The sequence below is a fragment of the Vespa crabro genome, chromosome 6 (genome assembly GCF_910589235.1).
Source record: "Vespa crabro chromosome 6, iyVesCrab1.2, whole genome shotgun sequence".
Classification (NCBI taxonomy): Eukaryota; Metazoa; Arthropoda; class Insecta; order Hymenoptera; family Vespidae; genus Vespa; species Vespa crabro.
In genome coordinates, this window is record NC_060960.1 from 6,671,187 (window position 1) to 6,691,881 (window position 20,695).

At 29.3% G+C, this 20,695-nt stretch overlaps 2 protein-coding genes across 2 annotated transcripts; both read right to left on the reverse strand.

Annotated features, from left to right (window-relative positions):
* Positions 1–1,823: 1,823 nt before the first annotated feature.
* On the reverse strand, positions 1,824–9,130 carry LOC124424757 (fatty acid synthase-like). Its single transcript, XM_046964239.1, has 15 exons — positions 8,892–9,130; positions 8,550–8,800; positions 8,238–8,469; positions 7,602–8,029; positions 7,226–7,519; positions 6,945–7,161; positions 6,711–6,871; positions 6,316–6,633; positions 5,929–6,234; positions 5,630–5,850; positions 5,277–5,563; positions 4,816–5,196; positions 2,907–4,735; positions 2,097–2,831; positions 1,824–2,016 (listed from the first exon to the last, which is right to left on the reverse strand). The coding sequence occupies exons 1-15, from the start codon at positions 9,037–9,039 to the stop codon at positions 1,912–1,914; spliced, it is 5,913 nt and encodes a 1,970-aa protein (XP_046820195.1). The 5' UTR covers positions 9,040–9,130; the 3' UTR covers positions 1,824–1,911.
* Positions 9,131–12,289: 3,159 nt separating this feature from the next.
* Positions 12,290–19,448, reverse strand: LOC124424810 (fatty acid synthase-like). Its single transcript, XM_046964314.1, has 15 exons — positions 19,286–19,448; positions 18,945–19,195; positions 18,641–18,872; positions 18,048–18,475; positions 17,672–17,965; positions 17,385–17,604; positions 17,143–17,303; positions 16,736–17,053; positions 16,349–16,654; positions 16,061–16,281; positions 15,713–15,996; positions 15,266–15,649; positions 13,327–15,176; positions 12,517–13,254; positions 12,290–12,420 (listed from the first exon to the last, which is right to left on the reverse strand). The coding sequence occupies exons 1-15, from the start codon at positions 19,431–19,433 to the stop codon at positions 12,331–12,333; spliced, it is 5,925 nt and encodes a 1,974-aa protein (XP_046820270.1). The 5' UTR covers positions 19,434–19,448; the 3' UTR covers positions 12,290–12,330.
* Positions 19,449–20,695: the final 1,247 nt, after the last annotated feature.

Consider the following 20,695-nt stretch of genomic DNA (forward strand, 5'->3'; position numbering starts at 1 on the left):
AAAAAAAGTTAATTATTTTTTTTTTTTTATAACATTCATAAATTGCAATCTTTCTTTCCTACGTTTTTCTATGAAAATGAAATCTTCGAGATATAGATGGTTTTAAGGTACTCTTTTGTAGAGCTTATGGTACATGGCATTCATCTGCATATACCTTATATATTCTTGAATTTACAACACGTTTCAACGAAGGTTTATTTTTGTTCTGTTTCGATAGAATATATCTCGAAGCGTTTAGATCACAAAATTTGACTTTCCTCGTATTCTGGCTCTTGTTTCGCAATTCAAAATTACTCAAAGATATTATTTTCTATACTTGTATTAATCAAATAGATTACAAAACCAAAAATTACATAATCAAATGGATTAATCAAAAAGATTACTTTGTCATATAATGAATCTTTGAGAAATTAAACAAAAAAAAAATTGAATTAAAAGTTTTTAATCTTTAATTTTCGAAATGCTTTAAAAGTAAAATAAAATTGCGAGTTATTGTGCTTCCTTTTAAAAAATGAATTTAAATTTCTATCTAATTTAGTAATTTATTAAATTATAATTAGCAATATATAATGTAACTACTTTGATGTTTAATTGAAATTAAAAAGGAAACTGCATTGAAATAAAGCAGCCATTAGTTCGGTAATGGTGACTTACGTCACACGATTTACATTATATACATGTAGAAGGCGTTGTTGTCATGATATAGAAATTAAAAATATTTTTTTTTTATTGCAAATTGCCGGAAGACAAACGGTACTTTTAACATTCCATCTTATTGTTTCTCTCTAACCTTTGTCTAGAAGTAGACTGTTGACTCGGAAATCTCGCGAGCAACTTTTAAATCGATTTCGTCAAATATTCGGTTGAGTTCGGGTGGACTCGACAACCACGTGGGATCGACTTCATATGGCGCGAAGTTCGAATGATTACGATTACGTCTAAATTGATGAAAATTGATATTTTAAGTTTAACAAAAGTTGAAAATAATATCAATACGAATATAACGTGTTTCTATGGTGTACCTTTTATCGATATGCAGCATTTTCATTAGAAAATTTCTAATGTAAATATTTCAGAAGTAAGTAAGTTCATCATTATTCATAATATTTGTTCGTCTATTTTAATTTTATTTTTATCCTATCCATTCAAGTGCGCATGAAAATATGATAAATAGCAGAATTTCACTAAATCAATATATGTAGAAAAAAAAGTGAAAAAATAGCAAATTATTAATATGTCATGAATAATAAAACGATGATAAAATGGCGACAACAAAGTCCTTTCGAATTCGATTATTAATTAATTTATAACATTTTTCTCTCTAATTTATTTTATGAATATTGAGGCGTAGACTATTTTTTTAAGTTGTACATAGTAAGAATGTTCTTATTTATTATTTTTCCGACAATAAAATTCTGAATACATAGCTTTGCCATTTAATAAATTCCATTTATTATATTGCATTATTCGATGAAATTCTTATAAATTTTATCTAGATTACCATAGATATAAATATTATGTCATTCTTTTTTTGTTTTTATTTAACAACATTTACGTATTGTTCTATTATTTGTCTAGTTTGAAAAAGTTTTAACACTTTGAAATTCTCATCAGCTTTTCTAAACTCTAATATAACATAGAAACAAAACACTGAAAATAACTTTCAAATGTTTTATTATAGAATCAAATAAAAATTATGCTTTTTGAGTTTAATCATAAATTAATCGTTATGTTTTGGATAAATTATCAGGTAGATTCATATATTTCTATAGGTATTTATTACATATGGATATAAGCATAATAATTAAAAAAAAATATATATATATTTGATGTAATATATATATATTACACCAAAGGAAAGAATACATATTAATCTCTAATCAGAATGGGTTAAAGATAGAAGAAAATTATTTACAAATTTTCTAGACTTTCTTGATTAAAATTATTTGAAGAATATATATACTTAAGGAAATGTTTATTTTCATCGGAAAGTTTCTCAGTTTCCTTATCAATGACCTGAAAAATTTGAAAAACGATTATAATTGATAAAAAACAAATTTCGTTTTATGATTAGAAAAGATAATAGAATAAGTTACCTCATCTTCATTTACAGCAGTAATGATATACTTCTCATTATCGTCAACGGAATGTTTTCTCGTACTTATGAAGCGCAGGTCAATTAGAAAAGTCTTTGCAACGAGAAAATGACTCAGTTGTTGCAGAAATGGCGAGATTTCTCTGTAGAATATATTCATAAATTCTGAGCGTTCCATTTCAATGGAATTACTCAATAAAATAAACAATCCATGAAGCCCAGATTTCATTCTTTGTTCACATATTTTTTCCACAATAGGATCTCTTGAAGATTCATCGTTCAAATCGGGTGATGAGAAAACGAAGAATTTTACGTTAGAAGGACAGAGTTTTTTGCTTTCTTCGTCGAGTACTTTAGTGACTTTGGAATATTCAGGAAGAGACGCTGACGAATCCATCGATGTTCTTTGTAGATCGAAGATAGCTTCGAGTTGACCAAGAGAAACGGCTTCTTTTAGCAAGTTATTAACGTTTGTCGCTTTGCTCATGTCAACTTTTTCGCGAATGATCACCGTTGCTCCATTTTCACGCCATTTAAGTACACAGTCCTTACGATCTTTGATGGACTTATTAGAAGCTATTAATAATTTCCTAACTCCTTGCTCGATCATCCATTCGATCACTGCTTTACCAAAAATATTTAAATCGCCAACAATGAAGTAACATTTGTCGTTACGGAAAGATAGACGAGGAACAAAATAAGAACATTTCCCTAGTTCTTGCAAATTGACGAGAACCTAACGACAAAATATAATCATCGTCAATAAAATTCAACTTATCGGGAAATAAATTAAAAAAAAAAAAGTAATTACCTTTCCATAACGTTCACAAAATTCAATTTTTCTTTCCAACTTTGTTTCCGGAAAATGAAGTCTTCGGGATATTAGCGGTTTTAAGGCACCTGCTTGTATAGCTGTTTTCATTATATCCACTAATTCTCTTTTTTTATTCGCTGGAAAACTAAATAGATTCTGTAAACAACAGCTAAATATTTTAATATCATTTAGCAAAGCATATGTGCCAAAAGATTTTGGAAAAATTTTATTAGAATTGAAAACCAATATCAAAGTTTTATGTTTTTCGATAATGCCCAGAGAAGATTCAAGCTGGTTCAAGACCGAATAGCTTGCAACAATCAAATCTATGGGTTTGTCCTTCTTATAGATACAGTCAATTTTATACTTATTAATATGGGTAATATGAGAATCTGGTAAACGAGGTTGACTCGATTGAATTACTCGTTTTTCAGCTTCAGTTTCGTAAGTCGTATAGACATTTAAATTATACCATAAAGATAGATTAATAAGAGCTTGTCCTATATCACTAGCCCCAAAGTGTATCAAAATAGTTTTAGTTTTGCTAAAGAAATACGAGTTCTTATGTAAAATGGAAAAAGCTGCCAAATAAGCTTGAGGCATTGTTGCAGCATCTTCGAAGCTTAAAGAGTCTGGTATCGTCCAAGTAAAATCCGGATCGGGACAAATCTCATTACTTATTGTTAAATTCTGAAGAAGTCCCATTACTCTATGACCTTTTTCATCTGTTCCTGAATATTCTGTGATACATATCTGAGAATCTAAATTGACTTCATTGTTCAACCATTGCTCGTAAATATTTAAATCGAATGCAGCACACTCTACTTTTACAATACTTTTATCCTGTTTTTTAGTCAATGGTAATTCTTCGATACAAGATAATGAACCTGATTTTTCAATATTAGCTCGCCAACGAGGCAAGGAAGTAGATTTCTCAGACAGTGGCATCCATCTGTACGTACCCCATACATTATCGGACGACAATACGTTCTGACGAAGATTTAATTTCATCTGGTTTCGATAAAATACATTTTCAAGCGAAAATTTCGGTGCTTTTGAATTTTGTAGGTCGAAAATTTGAAATTTCTTGTATTCTGGCTCTTGTTTCAGAATTCGAACTGTATCAAAGACATTGTTGTCTGTAATAGTATTTACCAAAAAGATAACTCTATCATATTTCGAGTCTCTTAAACTCCTTTTCAGATGATCAATACAGTTGTCTTGATTTTTAATGACAATTGGATTCTTTGCATTCTCAACTTTTCGTAGAAGCAAAACCGTACGATCAAGGGCTATTTTTTTCTTTAGAACGAGATTTAATCCTATACTTGTGAATGCGGCAATCATTTTATCTTGATCTCCCGTCTTTATGATCGTCAATAAAAATGATTCTGTACCGATATTATTAATAGTGTTTCTTAAATCGTTAAAATATGTGCTGTCGATGATCATTAAATTAAAATTTTCATTAAGCGTTTGCATAAGATTCTCTTTAGCAATGTATTTTATTTCAAAGCTTTCCTTCGTTGTCTTCAATGTGTTTTTGAGACACTCTAAAATATCTACATCCTGTTTTGATTTTTGTATTACTATTATCTTCCCCGTAGTATTTTCATACATATTTTCGGAAAGTAATCCCAATATCATGTAACAAACGTCAATCATATTTATATTCGTATTGTCAATATTCGGTATAAATCGAACTTTATTCGCCAGTATTTTGTAACTTGAATTTGTTAATGGTACTTCCTTAAGTTTGAGACCATTCACAACAATTCCTGGACAATTTATCACATTGATCCGTTTGTCGTACTTTATTGGTAGTGCTGAAAATGTGTAATTCGTAATGCATAAAAAAATATTCCGTATGAATAAAAATTTGTATAAAAAAAGAAAAAAAACTTACTGTGTCCTTTTATTTCTTCTGTGAATTTATTCATATCGATGACCATCTTTTGTATCATATATGGCATCAAAATATTTTTATTGCTATTACTAAAGATATGCACTTGAAACAATCCTTCTAATAACAACGTCCAATCATTGTTACATTTAAGTGTACCATTTGAACATGATGAAGAGAGTCCGTCGATAATATTATAATGTTTTCGATATTCGTAACCACGTACAAGTAAATCAGCGTAAATATCTTCTGTCGTTAAAACTTCACTTTCTTCCTTTAATGAATTAATATCTGGAACTTCGTTAATAGATGTTTTTATTTTCCGTATAGTTCCAGACGCTATTATGTTGTTATTCATGGTTTTTATTTCAAAATTTCCCGAACCTAAAAACGAAAATTGTTTTTATTATAAGTTCATGAAAAAGAAAAAGAAAAAAAAAAGAAGAAAAAATTGTGACTTTTACCTATCATTATCATAATGACTAATCCAACATCATTATCGAGTGGCATTCTTAGTAATATATTGTGAATTTGAATATTCTCAATTACAATAATTGTATTAGTCTTATCATCCTTATTTATAAAATTTAAATAAGTATTCAAAATCAGTTTCAAATATACGCTAAAAGGTAAAATCACATCTCCATCAATTCTAAAATCTTTTAAATAACTGTATTCTGTCGACATTAGATTGAATTTAATTGTATGTTCCGTATTGATCATATTTACAGCTGTGTAGAAATTGGTGTACCTATGAAAATAAAAATGAAGTACATTGTATGCTAATTAAATAGAAGAATTTAATAGATTTACTTACCAATCGATGGTATGTTCCCATTGGAAGAAAGAAGAAATCGATGGAGTACCCGAAGAAACAGGATATGGGACTCGTGGATAAAGCTTTCCTATCTTAATGGGATATCCAAAATTATAAACCTTTCCTAGGGTGGTTAGAAGTAAATATATATTATCCTTATGGTTTCGTCTCGTTAATGTTAAATTAATGCAATTGCTGTCCAATGATGTTCGAAGAATAGCCTGAAGAATGCAAAAAAAAAAAATAATTTCAACAGTACAAATAAATAGAATGTAAATGTTTCTCGATTTTTAGCAAACCTGAAGAAGTCCATGGGGTGAAATTTCAATGGTTATAGCGTTCTTTGGTATCATTTTCAATACTTCTTCGAATAAAACTGGAGAAAGAAGATTATTGGTATGATATTCCGCCGACGATAGACGCGCTTTATTTAAATTCCATTCACTTTTCGGAATAGACGTGGATATCCAGCGTTCACTGCGAGCTTTTGGATGAGAAATAACTTCTTGCAAGTATTTCAACAATTTTGGACCAGCCGGTGCAATGTAACGGCTATGATAAGCAATATTACTAGTTGGCACGGTTTTAGCGAATATTCCTTTTTCCTTAAATAAGAATAATGATTGTTAATTTTTACAATACTATTACTATCAAAATTGTTTTTCAAACGATTTCTTAAATTTTACCTGTAATTCTTTAACAAAAGCTTTAATAGATTCGGTAGGTCCACTTATGGTAGAACTATCACTACTATTGTGACAAGCAACATCGATGTCTTCGGGACAAAGATGTCGCACTTCTTCATAGCCAAGACCAACTGCAGCCATAGTTCCATGTATCAAATTGCTTTCTATTGATGCCAAACCTCGAGATAGAGCGCTTAAAATCATTTCCTCAGCAGTAAAACAACCATCTGCGTAAGCACAACCCAGTTCACCCACAGAATGACCGATCATATAATTCGGTTTAAGGCCAATTGCATTTAAAATATCTATTAGACCGATCTGTGAGAAAGTAATAAAGAACAATTTAATTGAAAAAAGAAATGCTGAACGATGTAAAATATTTAACAAGCAATTACTTGTATAGCCGCTATTCCCAAAAAAGAATTTACAATATTGTCGTATATTGTCGGATCATTATCGCATATAATTCGCTCAATATCATAACCTCGAGGTTTTAAAATTGCATTGCACTTTTTTATTCCTTGTGCGAAAATTGGTATCTTCATTAGAGATTTACCTACGGAGAAGATCACAAGGATATCATTATAGATATATAAATTGTTTTTTGAATTAATTTAAATAATTTTTACCCATGCCAGTCCATTGCGAACCCATTCCTGAGAAAACGAACCAAATCTGATAAGATTTGTCAGAAACAGGTATTATTTCTTCAATCGCTTTCTCTGATTCTTCACCTTCAAGTTCTGGAAATATTGTATAGCCACGAAACAGACTACTATGAAATGGTATGTTAAATACATCGTAAATTAACTGACCAAATTCATTGTCACTGCGGTTTTTCTTCAACTAAATTTAAAATAGATATAAATTATAACGTTCTGATCAATTATGTTTTAATATTAGAACTTACAGTATTAAAGATCGTAGAGATCATTTCCTCGGATCGAGTAGAAGCTACGTAAAGTCGTGGCATTGCATTTGGTGAAAGTTCTCTCTTCTTTTTTTCTTTCGAATAACGTTTTAAGATAATATGAGAGAAGTTACCCGCGATGGAGCAAGTGTTCACGGCAGCATAATCATCTCTCCAAGGTGTTGGTTTTGTAACAACTTTCACGCGTCCATCACGAAGACATTTGGCATCTTCCGGAGGTTCATTGTAATGAAGATTTGGAGGTATAACTCCTGTCTCCATAGCAATGATCACCTAGAAAAAATTAAGTGAAATTAATCCATAATGATTCTAGATAAATATATATAGATACTTCGAGTATTATCAAATGAATTACCTTGAAGATCGAATTTATCGAATTATTACATAGTGCATGACCAATGTTTGATTTGATTGAACCAATTAAGAGAGGATTAGAGGGACTTCGATCTTGAGCATAAACAAGATCTATCGCTTTTAATTCCTCGCGATCTCCCTCCTTGATTGCCGTACCATCGGCCTCGATGTAAGTTATATCGCTAGGCTTTAAACCGCACTGTTTCAACGTTTGCTTCATAACTTCCGCTTGATATTCGCCCGTCGGAAAAAGGCACTTATTTCTCTTTATTGTTTCACCATGCATTAGCATTGAATTAAAAACCTCAGCGTAAATCCGCTTTGCATTTTTGGCTTTCTGAAGGAATAAAACACCTATCGATTCGCTTCGCGAGAATCCAGAAGCTTTAGCGTCGAAAGATCTGTTTACGCCGTCTTCTGACAACAAACCTAACAATAATAATAAAATAGTCTAGGTTATTATTTCTTCGATAGGAAAATCTTTTTGTTCATTACATTTGAAATCTCAATGAACGTTTGAAAGATAAAATTCTAAAGATGAATTTCATATTTTTTGCAATATACAAATATTAAAAAAATGTAGAATAATCATTTAGCTACTTTTTTTATTTTTTTTACTTTATTTATTTTGTTTTACCTAATTCGTACATATGATAAGATGTTTGTGGATGCAATGCTAAGACTCCAGCATCAATGATAGCGTTCTCGCAAACTCCACTCTTTATTGCTTCGTACGCTTTAACAATAGCCAACGCACTTGATGTGCAACCAGAATCGATAGTACAGCTTGTGCCTGTCAGTCCCAAAATGAATGAGATCCGATTTGATATCATAGCACGACAACATCCTAATAGATTTTGTCCATTTTGCTACATTTACAAGAAAAAGTATAATTCACCTAGCAGTATTAAATGAAGATGAAATCTTCAATGCAAATATATTTACTTACTTCCAATTTCTCGTAAAAGAGAGTTTTATCTGATTCACTTAACGTCAGTGCTCCAAAAACAGCGGTGTTCGTGTTTCGTATATCTGTAGGATTTATTCCAGCATCACAGATTGCCTCGTACGTAACTTCAAAAAGAATTCTGGATGTTGGTTCCACGTATTGGGCAAGTTTCGTATTGATGCCGAAAAAAACATGATCTAATTTTGTTATCTCCGATATCGTTCCAATACGCGATGGAATTTTTTTATTATCTAACAGAATTAATTTATTAGACACATAAAGTAAAAAATTTATTGTAATTAAATAGATCTTTAAATTAAAATTGATTTTATATGTCTTTACTTATTTTCCATCTTGTGTGATTTGCGGATACGCAATCAACACCTTTGAAAAGATTTTCCATCAATTCATTGATATTATCACTGCCAGGAAATCTTCCAGATATTCCAGAAATGACAATTGCATCATCGTCCAAGTTTCCGATAGTCATAATTATTTTTGAATTTTGTAATTTATATCAAAATATTAAGAAGAATCAAAGTACTTAACCATATGTGAATGTCACAACTGCAAACGATGTACTAAAGTTTTACCGCAGTGTGACTTTTTATAATTTTCATCGATAGAATGGGGTAAATTAATTTTCATTTATAATACTTCCATATATTATAATATACTTACATAAAAAACGATTGACGATAGTAACAAAATATATGAGTTATACTAAAAGTTAGTAAATTCATTATAAAATGAATTTATTTAAATTTATAATATATTTACTTATTCAATGCATTGAATTTTTTATACTTTAACATATGTAATATATGTTATGAACGGAAATGATTCTGTATAATGAGTTTAAATTAAATGGTAAAATATTTCCGATACCAGTGATCGTATAAATGAATATTTGAAATGAAAATTACTATGTTCCAAAGAGTTTATATACCATTTATCACAGTTATTTCATAGAAAATTTAGTCAAGATTTAAAAGATATGAATGTCTAGATATGACTATTGAAAACCGTAATTAATTTTTTTACGAAAATCGATATTTTAGGCTCAATAAAATTTGTAGAACATATCAATACGAATTTAATGAGTATTGAATACCTCTTTATATCGAAAACAGTTTTTTTTTTTTTTTCAATAAATTTACATAAGCTTCACGATTTCATTGAGAAAATACAAATATCCTATTTATTTTTTACTTGTTGAATATCTTTAAGATTATTTGAGGGTTTACTTTCTCTTTTCAAATAGAAACGTATATTTATCTTTTTAAATTATTATTCAATGTGAAAAAAGAAAAAAATTTTTCTATGTAATATTTCCTTTTATCAAACCATTTTATAAAATGGATATTCGATAAAATAACAATTTGAGAAGAAATTGTATTATTGCATAACACAAAATGCAAAGAATTTAAAAAAATATTCGATGAAAATTGTGCAGTACTAGTGTAACTGTGATTTTTTTTAGGTGAAATAGTAAAACGATTTTGTAAAAAGTTCACTTAATGAAATTAGCATCCGATGTGTAGATTTATCGTCATATAAATTTTAATCGAATGAAACAGAATTTTTTAATTCATTGAAAATTAAAGATTCCTGAGGTAAGCATATGTATTGTAAAGACAATACATTTTATTGTTTCATTTTTTTTATATATCCAGTAATTTGTTTGAAATATTTAGTAATTTCAAAATCGAAATTTAATTTCTACTATGATCTACATGCATATACTTTCAAATATGATAAATAGAGATTCATTTTTTAAAAAATTTATATAATTATTACTCAAATAAAGTTAACTAGTGAAATCCAAATATATATATATATATATATATTATATTTGTGTATGTGTATATTTGATTTATAATGTTATATTATCCGATAAATTACGTCTAATTTAACATCTATGATATGTTATCAATAATTTATTATATGCAGGAGAATAAAATATACATGCAAAATAGAAAATATTATGAATGATTAATGCATTATGAATAATAAAATGATATTATAATAGCGACAGGAAAGACTTTTTGATTCCTATACATTTTTTTTTTTAAGTGCTATAAATGTTACAAATATTTCCATTTGTTATATAACAATTCTTTATACAATTCGTTAAACAATTTTTTATACAATTCATATAATAAAACGCTGTTCATATAAATATGTAGCTCTATTGTTTTATAAATTTTATTTATTTCGCTAATTTTATTGAATTTAATTTGACTTAGTTTCGATAGAACTGAGACATTTTGAGGATTTAAATTTTATAGAAATGATTCTCCATTGATATTATTAATAATATTCTTTATGTCGTTAAATTGAGTGTTATCGATGATCATTAAATTAACATTTTCATTAAGTGTTTTATTAAGATTCTCACTAGCAATGTATTTTATTTCAAAATTATCCGTCATCTTCAATATACTTTAAAATATTATTTTGATTGTGTTTTAATTCTTGAATTAACCATCATCTTCTCTGTAGTATTTTTAAAAATATTTGTATGGACTAATCCTAATACTACGTATCAAACATCAATTATTCGTCTCCGTTTTGTCTACATTCATGATGATTCAAACTTCTTACTTTTAAATTTACGTCTGTTAATATTACTTTCTCAAATTTATAACGTTATTAATTTATTTGTTACATCCGATTTTTACAGAAAATTACTCATCTATCGAACGCAATTAAAAAATAATTTATATTATGAAAATATTAGAAATCAATAGAGAGAGACGAAATCGATGATGTACCTTTAGAAAACTTAGAATATTGAACTCGCGAATAGAACTTTCCTGGCTTAATGGGATATCCAAGAATATAAAGCTTTCATAATTTTATCTGTTACTTAAAATCAAGCCTATTAGAATTTCAATTTTAATAAAAATTATGTTTTTGACGATCGAAGAAATAAATATAAGCAGAGTTGTATTTAATTAGACTTTGCGATTTCTTTTAATAAATAAATCCAATTGACTAATGAAATTATATATTTTATCACATTGTTTACAATCGAAAAAGAATGTATCATAGATTGCAATATTAAAATGTTTAAAATTATAATTTTGTCTTTTCGACATTAAAATTCTCTTCAGTTAAATCTATCGTTTCTTATTCCAATGAAAGTAAAAAAAAAAAAAATGTTTAAAAACATTATATATCTTAATTTTTTATTTTTTTATTCATTAATTTATTAAAAAGTTACTTAATAAACATCCGTCTAGACGGTTAATATTTATAAAGAATGTAAATGGATTATTAATTTAATAAATAGATTTTTGCATTATCTTTTTTAATTAAACGGAAGTTCAAGTAAAAAAGTCATGATATATTTACATAATAGGTTGTTTGAATTATTATACGTTCATTAATCAAGGAGATAATCGAAATTGGAAATGAATATAATATTGATAAAAATTCCTTTTTGAAACGTAATAAAATACGACAAACACTAAGTCTACAACTATTATTAAAGTAGTATATTTGTTTACGATCTTCGAATATTGGATATTTATTAAAAAAAAAAAAAAAAACCTTGTTTGCTAAATGTTGGTTTATAGAAAAAAAAATTAAAATCGGATCCTACATGAGAATAATCAATCGATTGTAATGGTTTTCAAATTCGTATATTCAAATATATAATAATTTTGCTTTATTTCGAATTTCGATAATCAAGTATAAGTAAATCTAAAAAATATAATTTACAAGTTATAGATCATTCCAATATAAATATTATCTCTAAGATTAATAGAAAATTTTAAAGAGTCACATAATCTCGTCTATATAAATATTTTTCGAACATTTTTCGGTCTACTTCTTCCTCCTGTTGGTCCATTTCGATAAATTCCTGAAGTAAAATATCAAAAACAATCATGACCGATGATATAAGAAATACTTTTATAAAAATAATAAAATGATAATATATAATGATAAAATTAATTACCTTCTTTTCAGCTTCAACGGAAATGATATTCATCTCATTATCATTAATGGATTGTTTAGTTTTAATAAAACGCAGAGCAATTAGAGAAGCATTTGCGTTCAGAAAAATACTCAGTCGTTGTAAAAACAGTGAAATTCTTGTGTAAAATGTATTCATAAATTGAGACGTCGAATGTTTATTTTCAATGGAATAAATTAATAAGATAAACAATCCATGGAGTCCAGACTTCATTCTTTCTTTACATATTTTCTCCACAATAGGATCTCTTGAAGAATCATCGTTCAAATTGGGTGATGAGAAAACGAAGAATTTTACGTTAGAAGGACAGAGTTTTCTGCTTTCTTCGTCGAGTACTTTAGTGACTTTGGAATATTCAGGAAGAGACGCTGACGAATCCATCGATGTTCTTTGTAGATCGAAGATAGCTTCGAGTTGACCAAGAGAAACGGCTTCTTTTAGCAAGTTATCAACGTTTGTCGCTTTGCTCATGTCAACTTTTTCGCGAATGATCACCGTTGCTCCATTTTCACGCCATTTAAGCACACGGTCCTTACGATCTTTGATAGACTTATTAGAAGCTATTAATAATTTCCTAACGCCTTGTTCGATCATCCATTCGATCACTGCTTTACCAAAAATATTGAAATCGCCGACAATGAAGTAACATTTGTCGTTACGGAAAGATAGACGAGGAACGAAATAAGAACATTTCCCTAGTTCTTGCAAATTGACGAGAACCTAACGACAAAATACAATCATCGTCAATAAAATTCAACTTATCGGGAAATAAATTTTAAAAAAATTAATTACCTTTCCATTAAGTTTACAAACTTCAATTCTTCTTTCCTGAGTTTTCTCCGGAAGATAAACTCTTCGAGAAATAAGAGGTTTTAAGGTACCAGCTTGTAGAGCTGTTCTCATCAAATCCTTTAATTTTCTTTTCATTTCCACTGTTAAATACATTAAATCTTGTAAACAATGGCTATAGATATTAATGCCTTCTAAAAAAGTAGACATACCCAAACATCTCTCTAATTGATTATATCTGTAATCAATTGTTTTAGAATCAAAGACCAATATTAAATTTTTATGAGTTTCGAGAATATCTATAGAAGATTCGAGATCGTCTAAGATCGAATATTTTGCAACAATGAGGTCCATGCGTTTGCCCTTCATAATATCGTAAATGTGAGCTTTATAGTCATTCATATACATAATATGAGAATCTAGTAAACGTGGTCGAATCGATTGAATTATCTGTTTTTCCATTTCAGTTTCGTAAGTTGTATAGACATCAAAATTATACCATAAAGATAGATTAATAAGAGCCTGTCCTAATTCGCTAGCACCGATATGTATCAAAATAGTTTTTATTTTGCTAAAGAAATACGAATTCTTATGTAAAATGGAAAAAGCTGCCAAATAAGCTTGAGGCATTGTTGCAGCATCTTCGAAGCTTAAAGAGTCTGGTATCGTCCAAGTAAAATCCGGATCAGGACAAATCTCATTACTTATTGTTAAATTCTGAAGAAGTCCCATTATTCTATGACCTTTTTCATCTGTTCCTGAATATTCTGTGATACATATTTGAGAATGTAAATTGACTTCATTGTTCAACCAGTACTCGTAAATATTTAAATCGAATGCAGCACACTCTACTTTTACAATACTTTTATCCTTTTCCTTCAATGGTAATTCTTCCATCAAGAATAATGAACCTGATTTCTCAATATTAGCTCGCCAACGAGGCAAGGAAGTAGATTTCTCAGACAATGCCATCCATCTGTACGTACCCCATACATTATCGGACGACAATACGTTCTGACGAAGATTTAATTTCATCTGGTTTCGATAAAATACATTTTCAAGCGAAAATTTCGGTGCTTTTGAATTTTGTAGGTCAAAAACTTGAAGTTTCCTGTATTCTGGCTCTTGTTTCAGAATTTGAACTGTATCAAAAACATTGTTGTCTGTAATAGTATTCACCAGAAAGATAACTCTATCATATTTCGAATCTCTTAAACTCCTTTTCAGATGATCAATACAATTGTCTTGATTTTTAATGACAATTGGTTTCTTTGCATTCTCAACTTTTCGTAGTAGTAAAACCGTACGATCAAGGGCTATTTTTTTCTTTAGAACGAGATTTAATCCTATACTTGTGAATGCGGCAATCATTTTATCTTGATCTCCCGTCTTTATGATCGTCAATAAAAATGATTCTGTACCGATATTATTAATAGTGTTTCTTAAATCGTTAAAATGTGCATAGTCGATAATCATCAAATTAAATGTTTCATTAGACATTTGTTTAATATTCTTTCTAGCAACGTATTGTATTTCGAAGCTATTTTTCGTCTCCTTCAAAATGTTTTCGATACATTCTAAAATATTATCTTTTTCGTCTTTTGATTCTTGAATTACCATTATCGTTCCCGTAGTATTTTCACAAATATTTTCCGAAAGTATACCTAGTACTACGTGGCAAACGTCAATTATATTAATTTCCGTTTCGTCTAAATTAGGAATAAATCGTACTTCGTTCGTCAATATTTGCAAACTTGCATCTGTTGGTGTTACTTCCTCAAATTTAACACCACTCACAAGAATTCCTGGGCAAGTTATTACGTTGATCCGTTTGTCGAATTTCATTGGTAAGGCTAAAAAAAAAAAATAATTCGTAATTGATACATTGTTTCTAATCGAATTATTATATAAAAAACTATAGAAAAAATTTCAGAGGACTTACTGTTCATTTTTTTTATTTCTTCTGTAAATTGTCTCATATCGATGACGATCTTTTGTATCATACTTGGCATTAAAATCTTTCTACTATTTTTACTGAAAATATGTACTTGAAGTAATCCTTCTAATAACAACGCCCAATCATTTTTATATGTAAGTGTACCATTGGAATATGATAAAGATAGTCCATCAATAAGATTATAATATTCTCCATACTCGTAACCACGTACAAGTAGATCAGCGTAAAAATCTTCTTTCGTTATAATTTCACATTGTTCTTTTAATGAACTAAGATCAGGAATTTTTATATCTGTTAATTGTGTTGATCGTATAGTCCCAGACGCTATCATACTTTCATCTTTGGTTTTTATTTCGAAATTTCCCGAACCTGAAAATGAACATTGCTTGTTAATTTTTTAACGAAATAAAAATATATATCTATTATGTTTACCTTGGAACACCATAATGAGTAACGTCAAATCATCATCACTAGGTACTTTTAATAATACATCGTAAATGTAAATATTCTCGAATGTAAAAGATTTGATATCCTTGTCTCCTATTATATCTGAATAAATATCTAAGACAAGCTTCAAGCAGATAGTCAATGGTATTATAACAATATCTCCAATTTTAAAATCTTGTAAAAATTTGTATTTATCTGATTTCAAGTCTAACACAAACGAACGTTCTGCTTTAATTTGTTCTACCTGCCTTTTGAAGAAGTTCACATACCTATAGAACGCAAACAATAAATAATTTTTATCATATAAGTAGTAGCATTCAATAACATACTAACCAATTGAGACTATGTTCCCATCGTACGAGAGATGAAATTGATGGGGTACCCTTAGAGACAGGATATGGAACTCGGGGATAAAGGTTTCCTGGTTTAATGGAACATCCAAGATTATGAAGCTTTCCTAGAGTGGATAAAAGTAAAGTTGTATTGTCTTTATTATCACGCCTTGTTAATGCTAAATTAATGCAATCGCTATGCATTGACTTTTTTAGAATAGCCTGAAAAATAGAAAACAATGAGCTTTGTAGTAGAAATAAATTAAATTATTTCCAATTGTAAACAAACCTGAAGAAGTCCGTGGGGTGCAATTTCAATGGTTATTGCATTTTTTGGTATGAATGTCAATACCTCTTCGAATAAAACTGGAGACAGAAGATTATTGGTATGATATTCCGCCGACGATAGACGCGCTTTTACTAAATGCCATTCATTTTTCGGAATAGATGTACATATCCAGCGTTTACTGCGAGCTTTTGGATGAGAAATAACTTCTTGCAAGTATTTCAACAATTTTGGACCAGCCGGTGCAATGTAACGGCTATGATAAGCAATATTACTAGTTGACACGATTTTAGCGAATATTCCTTTTTCCTTAAATAAGAATAATGATTGTTAATTTTTACAATACTATTACTATCAAAATTGTTTTTCAAACGATTTCTTAAATTTTACCTGTAATTCTTTAACAAAAGCTTTAATAGATTCGGTAGGTCCACTTATGGTAGAACTATCACTACTATTGTGACAAGCAACATCGACGTCTTCAGGACAAAGATGTCGCACCTGTTCATAGCCGAGACCAACTGCAGCCATAGTTCCATGTATCAAATTGCTTTCTATTGATGCCAAACCTCGAGATAGAGCGCTTAAAATCATTTCCTCAGCAGTAAAACAACCATCTGCGTAAGCACAACCCAGTTCACCCACAGAATGACCGATCATATAATGTGGTTTTATGCCGACTGCATATAAAATATCTACTAGTCCTATCTACGTAAAAGGAACGACAAAGAACCAATTATTTGAAAAAAAAGAACACTGCAATCTAGAGCGCTTAGTGATATAAGACAATAAATTACTTGCACAGCCGCTATTCCCAGAAAAGAATTTATAATATTATCGTATATCGTTGGGTCTTTGTCACATAAAATTCGCACGATATCATATCCTCTAGGTTTTAAAACTGCATCGCATTTTCTTATTGCTTCTGCAAAGATCGGTATCTTCATCAGAGATTCACCTGAAAGAGGCAATTTTAATTATATATCGTGTTATACAACGTAATATACCTTTGTAGACTTAAATATAATGTTTGTCATACCCATTCCGGTCCATTGAGAACCCATTCCCGAAAAAATAAACCAGATTTGTTGAGAATGTGCAATCAAATTATCTGGAATTAAATCGATCGATGATACTATATCTCCAGCTTCAACTTCGGGAATTATAATATAGCCAGCATACAGAGAATATGGGAATGGATTTATAGTAATGTCGTAGATTAATTGAGCTAAATCACTGTCCGCTTTGTTTTCTTGTAGCTAAACGAGATCATGGAATTTAAATGATGATTTTCCTGTCTGAACGATTGAAGAATAAAAAACTTACAGTATTAAAGATCGTAGAGATCATTTCCTCGGTTCGAGCAGAAACTACGTAAAGTCGTGGCATTCCATTTGGTGAAAGTTCTCTCTTTTTTTTTTCTTTCGAATAACGTTTTAAGATAATATGAGAGAAGGTACCCGCGATGGAGCAAGTGTTCACGGCAGCATAATCATCTCTCCAAGGTGTTGGTTTTGTAACAACTTTTACGCGTCCATCACGAAGACATTTGGCATCCTCCGGAGGTTCATTGTAATGAAGATTCGGAGGTATAACTCCTGTCTCCATAGCAATGATTACCTAGAAAAAATTAAGTGAAATTAATCCATAATAATTCTAGATAAATATATATAGATACTTCGAGTATTCTCAGATGGATTACCTTGATGATTGAATTTATCGCATTATTACATAGTGTATGACCAATGTTTGATTTGATTGAACCAATTAAGAGAGGATTAGAGGGACTTCGATCTTGAGCATAAACAAAATCTATCGCTTTTAATTCCTCGCGATCTACCTCCTTGATTGCCGTACCATCGGCCTCGATGTAAGTTATATCGCTAGGCTTTAAATCGCATTGTTTCAATGTCTGCTTCATCATTTGCGCCTGGAATTCTGCCGAGGCAAAAAAACAACTATTTCTTATATTTGCTTTGCCGAACATTATTGTTGAATTGACAACCTCGGCGTAAATCCGCTTTGCATTTTTGGCTTTCTGAAGGAATAAAACACCTATCGATTCGCTTCGCGAGAATCCAGAAGCTTTAGCGTCGAAAGATCTATTCACCCCATCGGGTGACAACAGGCCTAACAATTGAAATAATTTATGTTGTTATTTTTGCAATGGAAAAATCTTTTGCATTTTATGAATTTTCGATGAACATTTAAATGATAAAAATATAGACACAGAGTTCATTGTTCTTGCAATATATAATATAAATAGATTTTCTCATAGTAATAATTTGGTTTTACCTAATTCATACATGTGATAAGATGTTTGTGGATGCAAGATTACAACTCCACTATCAACGATTGCCTCATCGCAAATTCCACTCTTTATGGCCTCATACGCTTTAGTAATTGCCAACGCACTTGATGTGCAAGCTGTGTCCATAGTACAGCTTGGGCCAACCAATCCCATACAGAACGACATTCGATTAGATATCATAGCACGGCAACATCCTAATAGATTTAATCCGCTTTGCTATGTTAACAAAGAAATGTATTATTTATCGAAATTGAAGATGAAATTTTTGATAAGTATTTATTTGCTCACCTCCAATTTTTCATAGAAAAGAGCTTTATCTGATTCATTCAAGGTCAGTGCTCCAAAAACAGCAGTTTTTGTATTTCGTAGTTCTATAGGATTTATTCCGGCATCAATGACCGCCTCGAATGTAACTTCCGTTGTCAATCTGACTGTTGGGTCCATATAATTAACAAGTTTCGCATTGATGCCGAAAAAAACGTTGTCTAATTTCGTTATCTCCTTCATCGTCCCAATACGTGACGGAATTTTAATATTTTCTAGAAATATACATTTATTAGTCAAATTAAAAATTTGTTTCTGAAATCGAATAGATCTTTACGTTATAATATGATTTTATTTATCTTTACCTACGGACCATCTTGTATGATCTGCAGAAACGCAATCTATTCCCTTCATAAGATTTACCATCAAATCATTAATATTATCGCTCTTAGGAAATCTTCCGGACATTCCAGAAATGACAACTGCATCATCGTCCAAATTCTCTAATGCCATATTCGTTGATTTAAACACTTGAAAAAGGAGACACTATATCAAGCTGATACTGTTAATTAGAGCTCTCTTCATTTATTTATACTATCTCAGGAATTTATTTCTTATTTATTTTATTTATGTTTAATTGAAATTGAAATTGAAATTTATGTTATCCATAATTTATATACTATCGCATATATAATAATTAAATTTAAATATTTAACTATTTTATAATAATGAATATTATTATAGAAGAATTAGGTATTTAAAACACTTTTATTATGTATTAAAATACATAGGTAGGAAACGTAAAATATTCATTAGAAAAGCGTATTAAACTTTAAACAAACATACTTGTTGTCTCTTAAAATTTAACAAGATATAATAGGAAAAAATTTTCTTTTTTTGTTTCCTTATAGTGGATTTTCTATTACCTCATACAATCACCGAAACATATTGATTCTTTGCTTTAAATTATTATCGTATAGAATAATTTTATTATAGTATAGAACAATATATATATTATTCAAATAACATTGTTGTGAAATGAACATTGTGGACAAAAACTCTTTTATAGACTATGATCTTGCGAAAGATATAAGTATATTTATTAAAATTAATTTGTTTTTTTTTCCAATTGACAATATTATTTATTTTTAAATATAAACATAAATAATTAATTTAAAGAAAACTTATTGATAATAGCTTTTAAATAAATAGATGGCTCATAATAAATTAATTCCTGTAGCTAATAAATATTTAATCCTTTTGTGTGTGTGATGAAAATTTTTAATAAATTCATTCCATTTCATACTTCTATTATAAATTAAATAATGTAACGAAATGCTAATGTACATTATCCGATAAATCATGACGTATAGAATAAATTGCACTATTTAAAATTATAATGATGACGTTCGAATATTAAAATTCGAATTAACTATTCTAAAGTTCACGCAAGTCGTATAGGAATGGATTAATAATTTTTTTTTCTTTTGCCGTTTCTCATGAATATTGTACACGTATTTTTAAAACATAATTTTTAATACATTGACCTTTCAAGTTCATGGCAAAGTATTAAAAATAACAATGATTTAATAAATCACTTTCGTCATTTTTTTTTTTTTTTTTATAAACATTCTTTATATTTTTAAAACAATGAGACTAAAAATTCTTCGACTAGTATTATCAATAGAAAGAGAAAATTTTGTTTCACGAGAGACAATATTATTTTATTTTACGATTCAGATATCTTACAGCATGGAAACTTTTTCTAAATTATT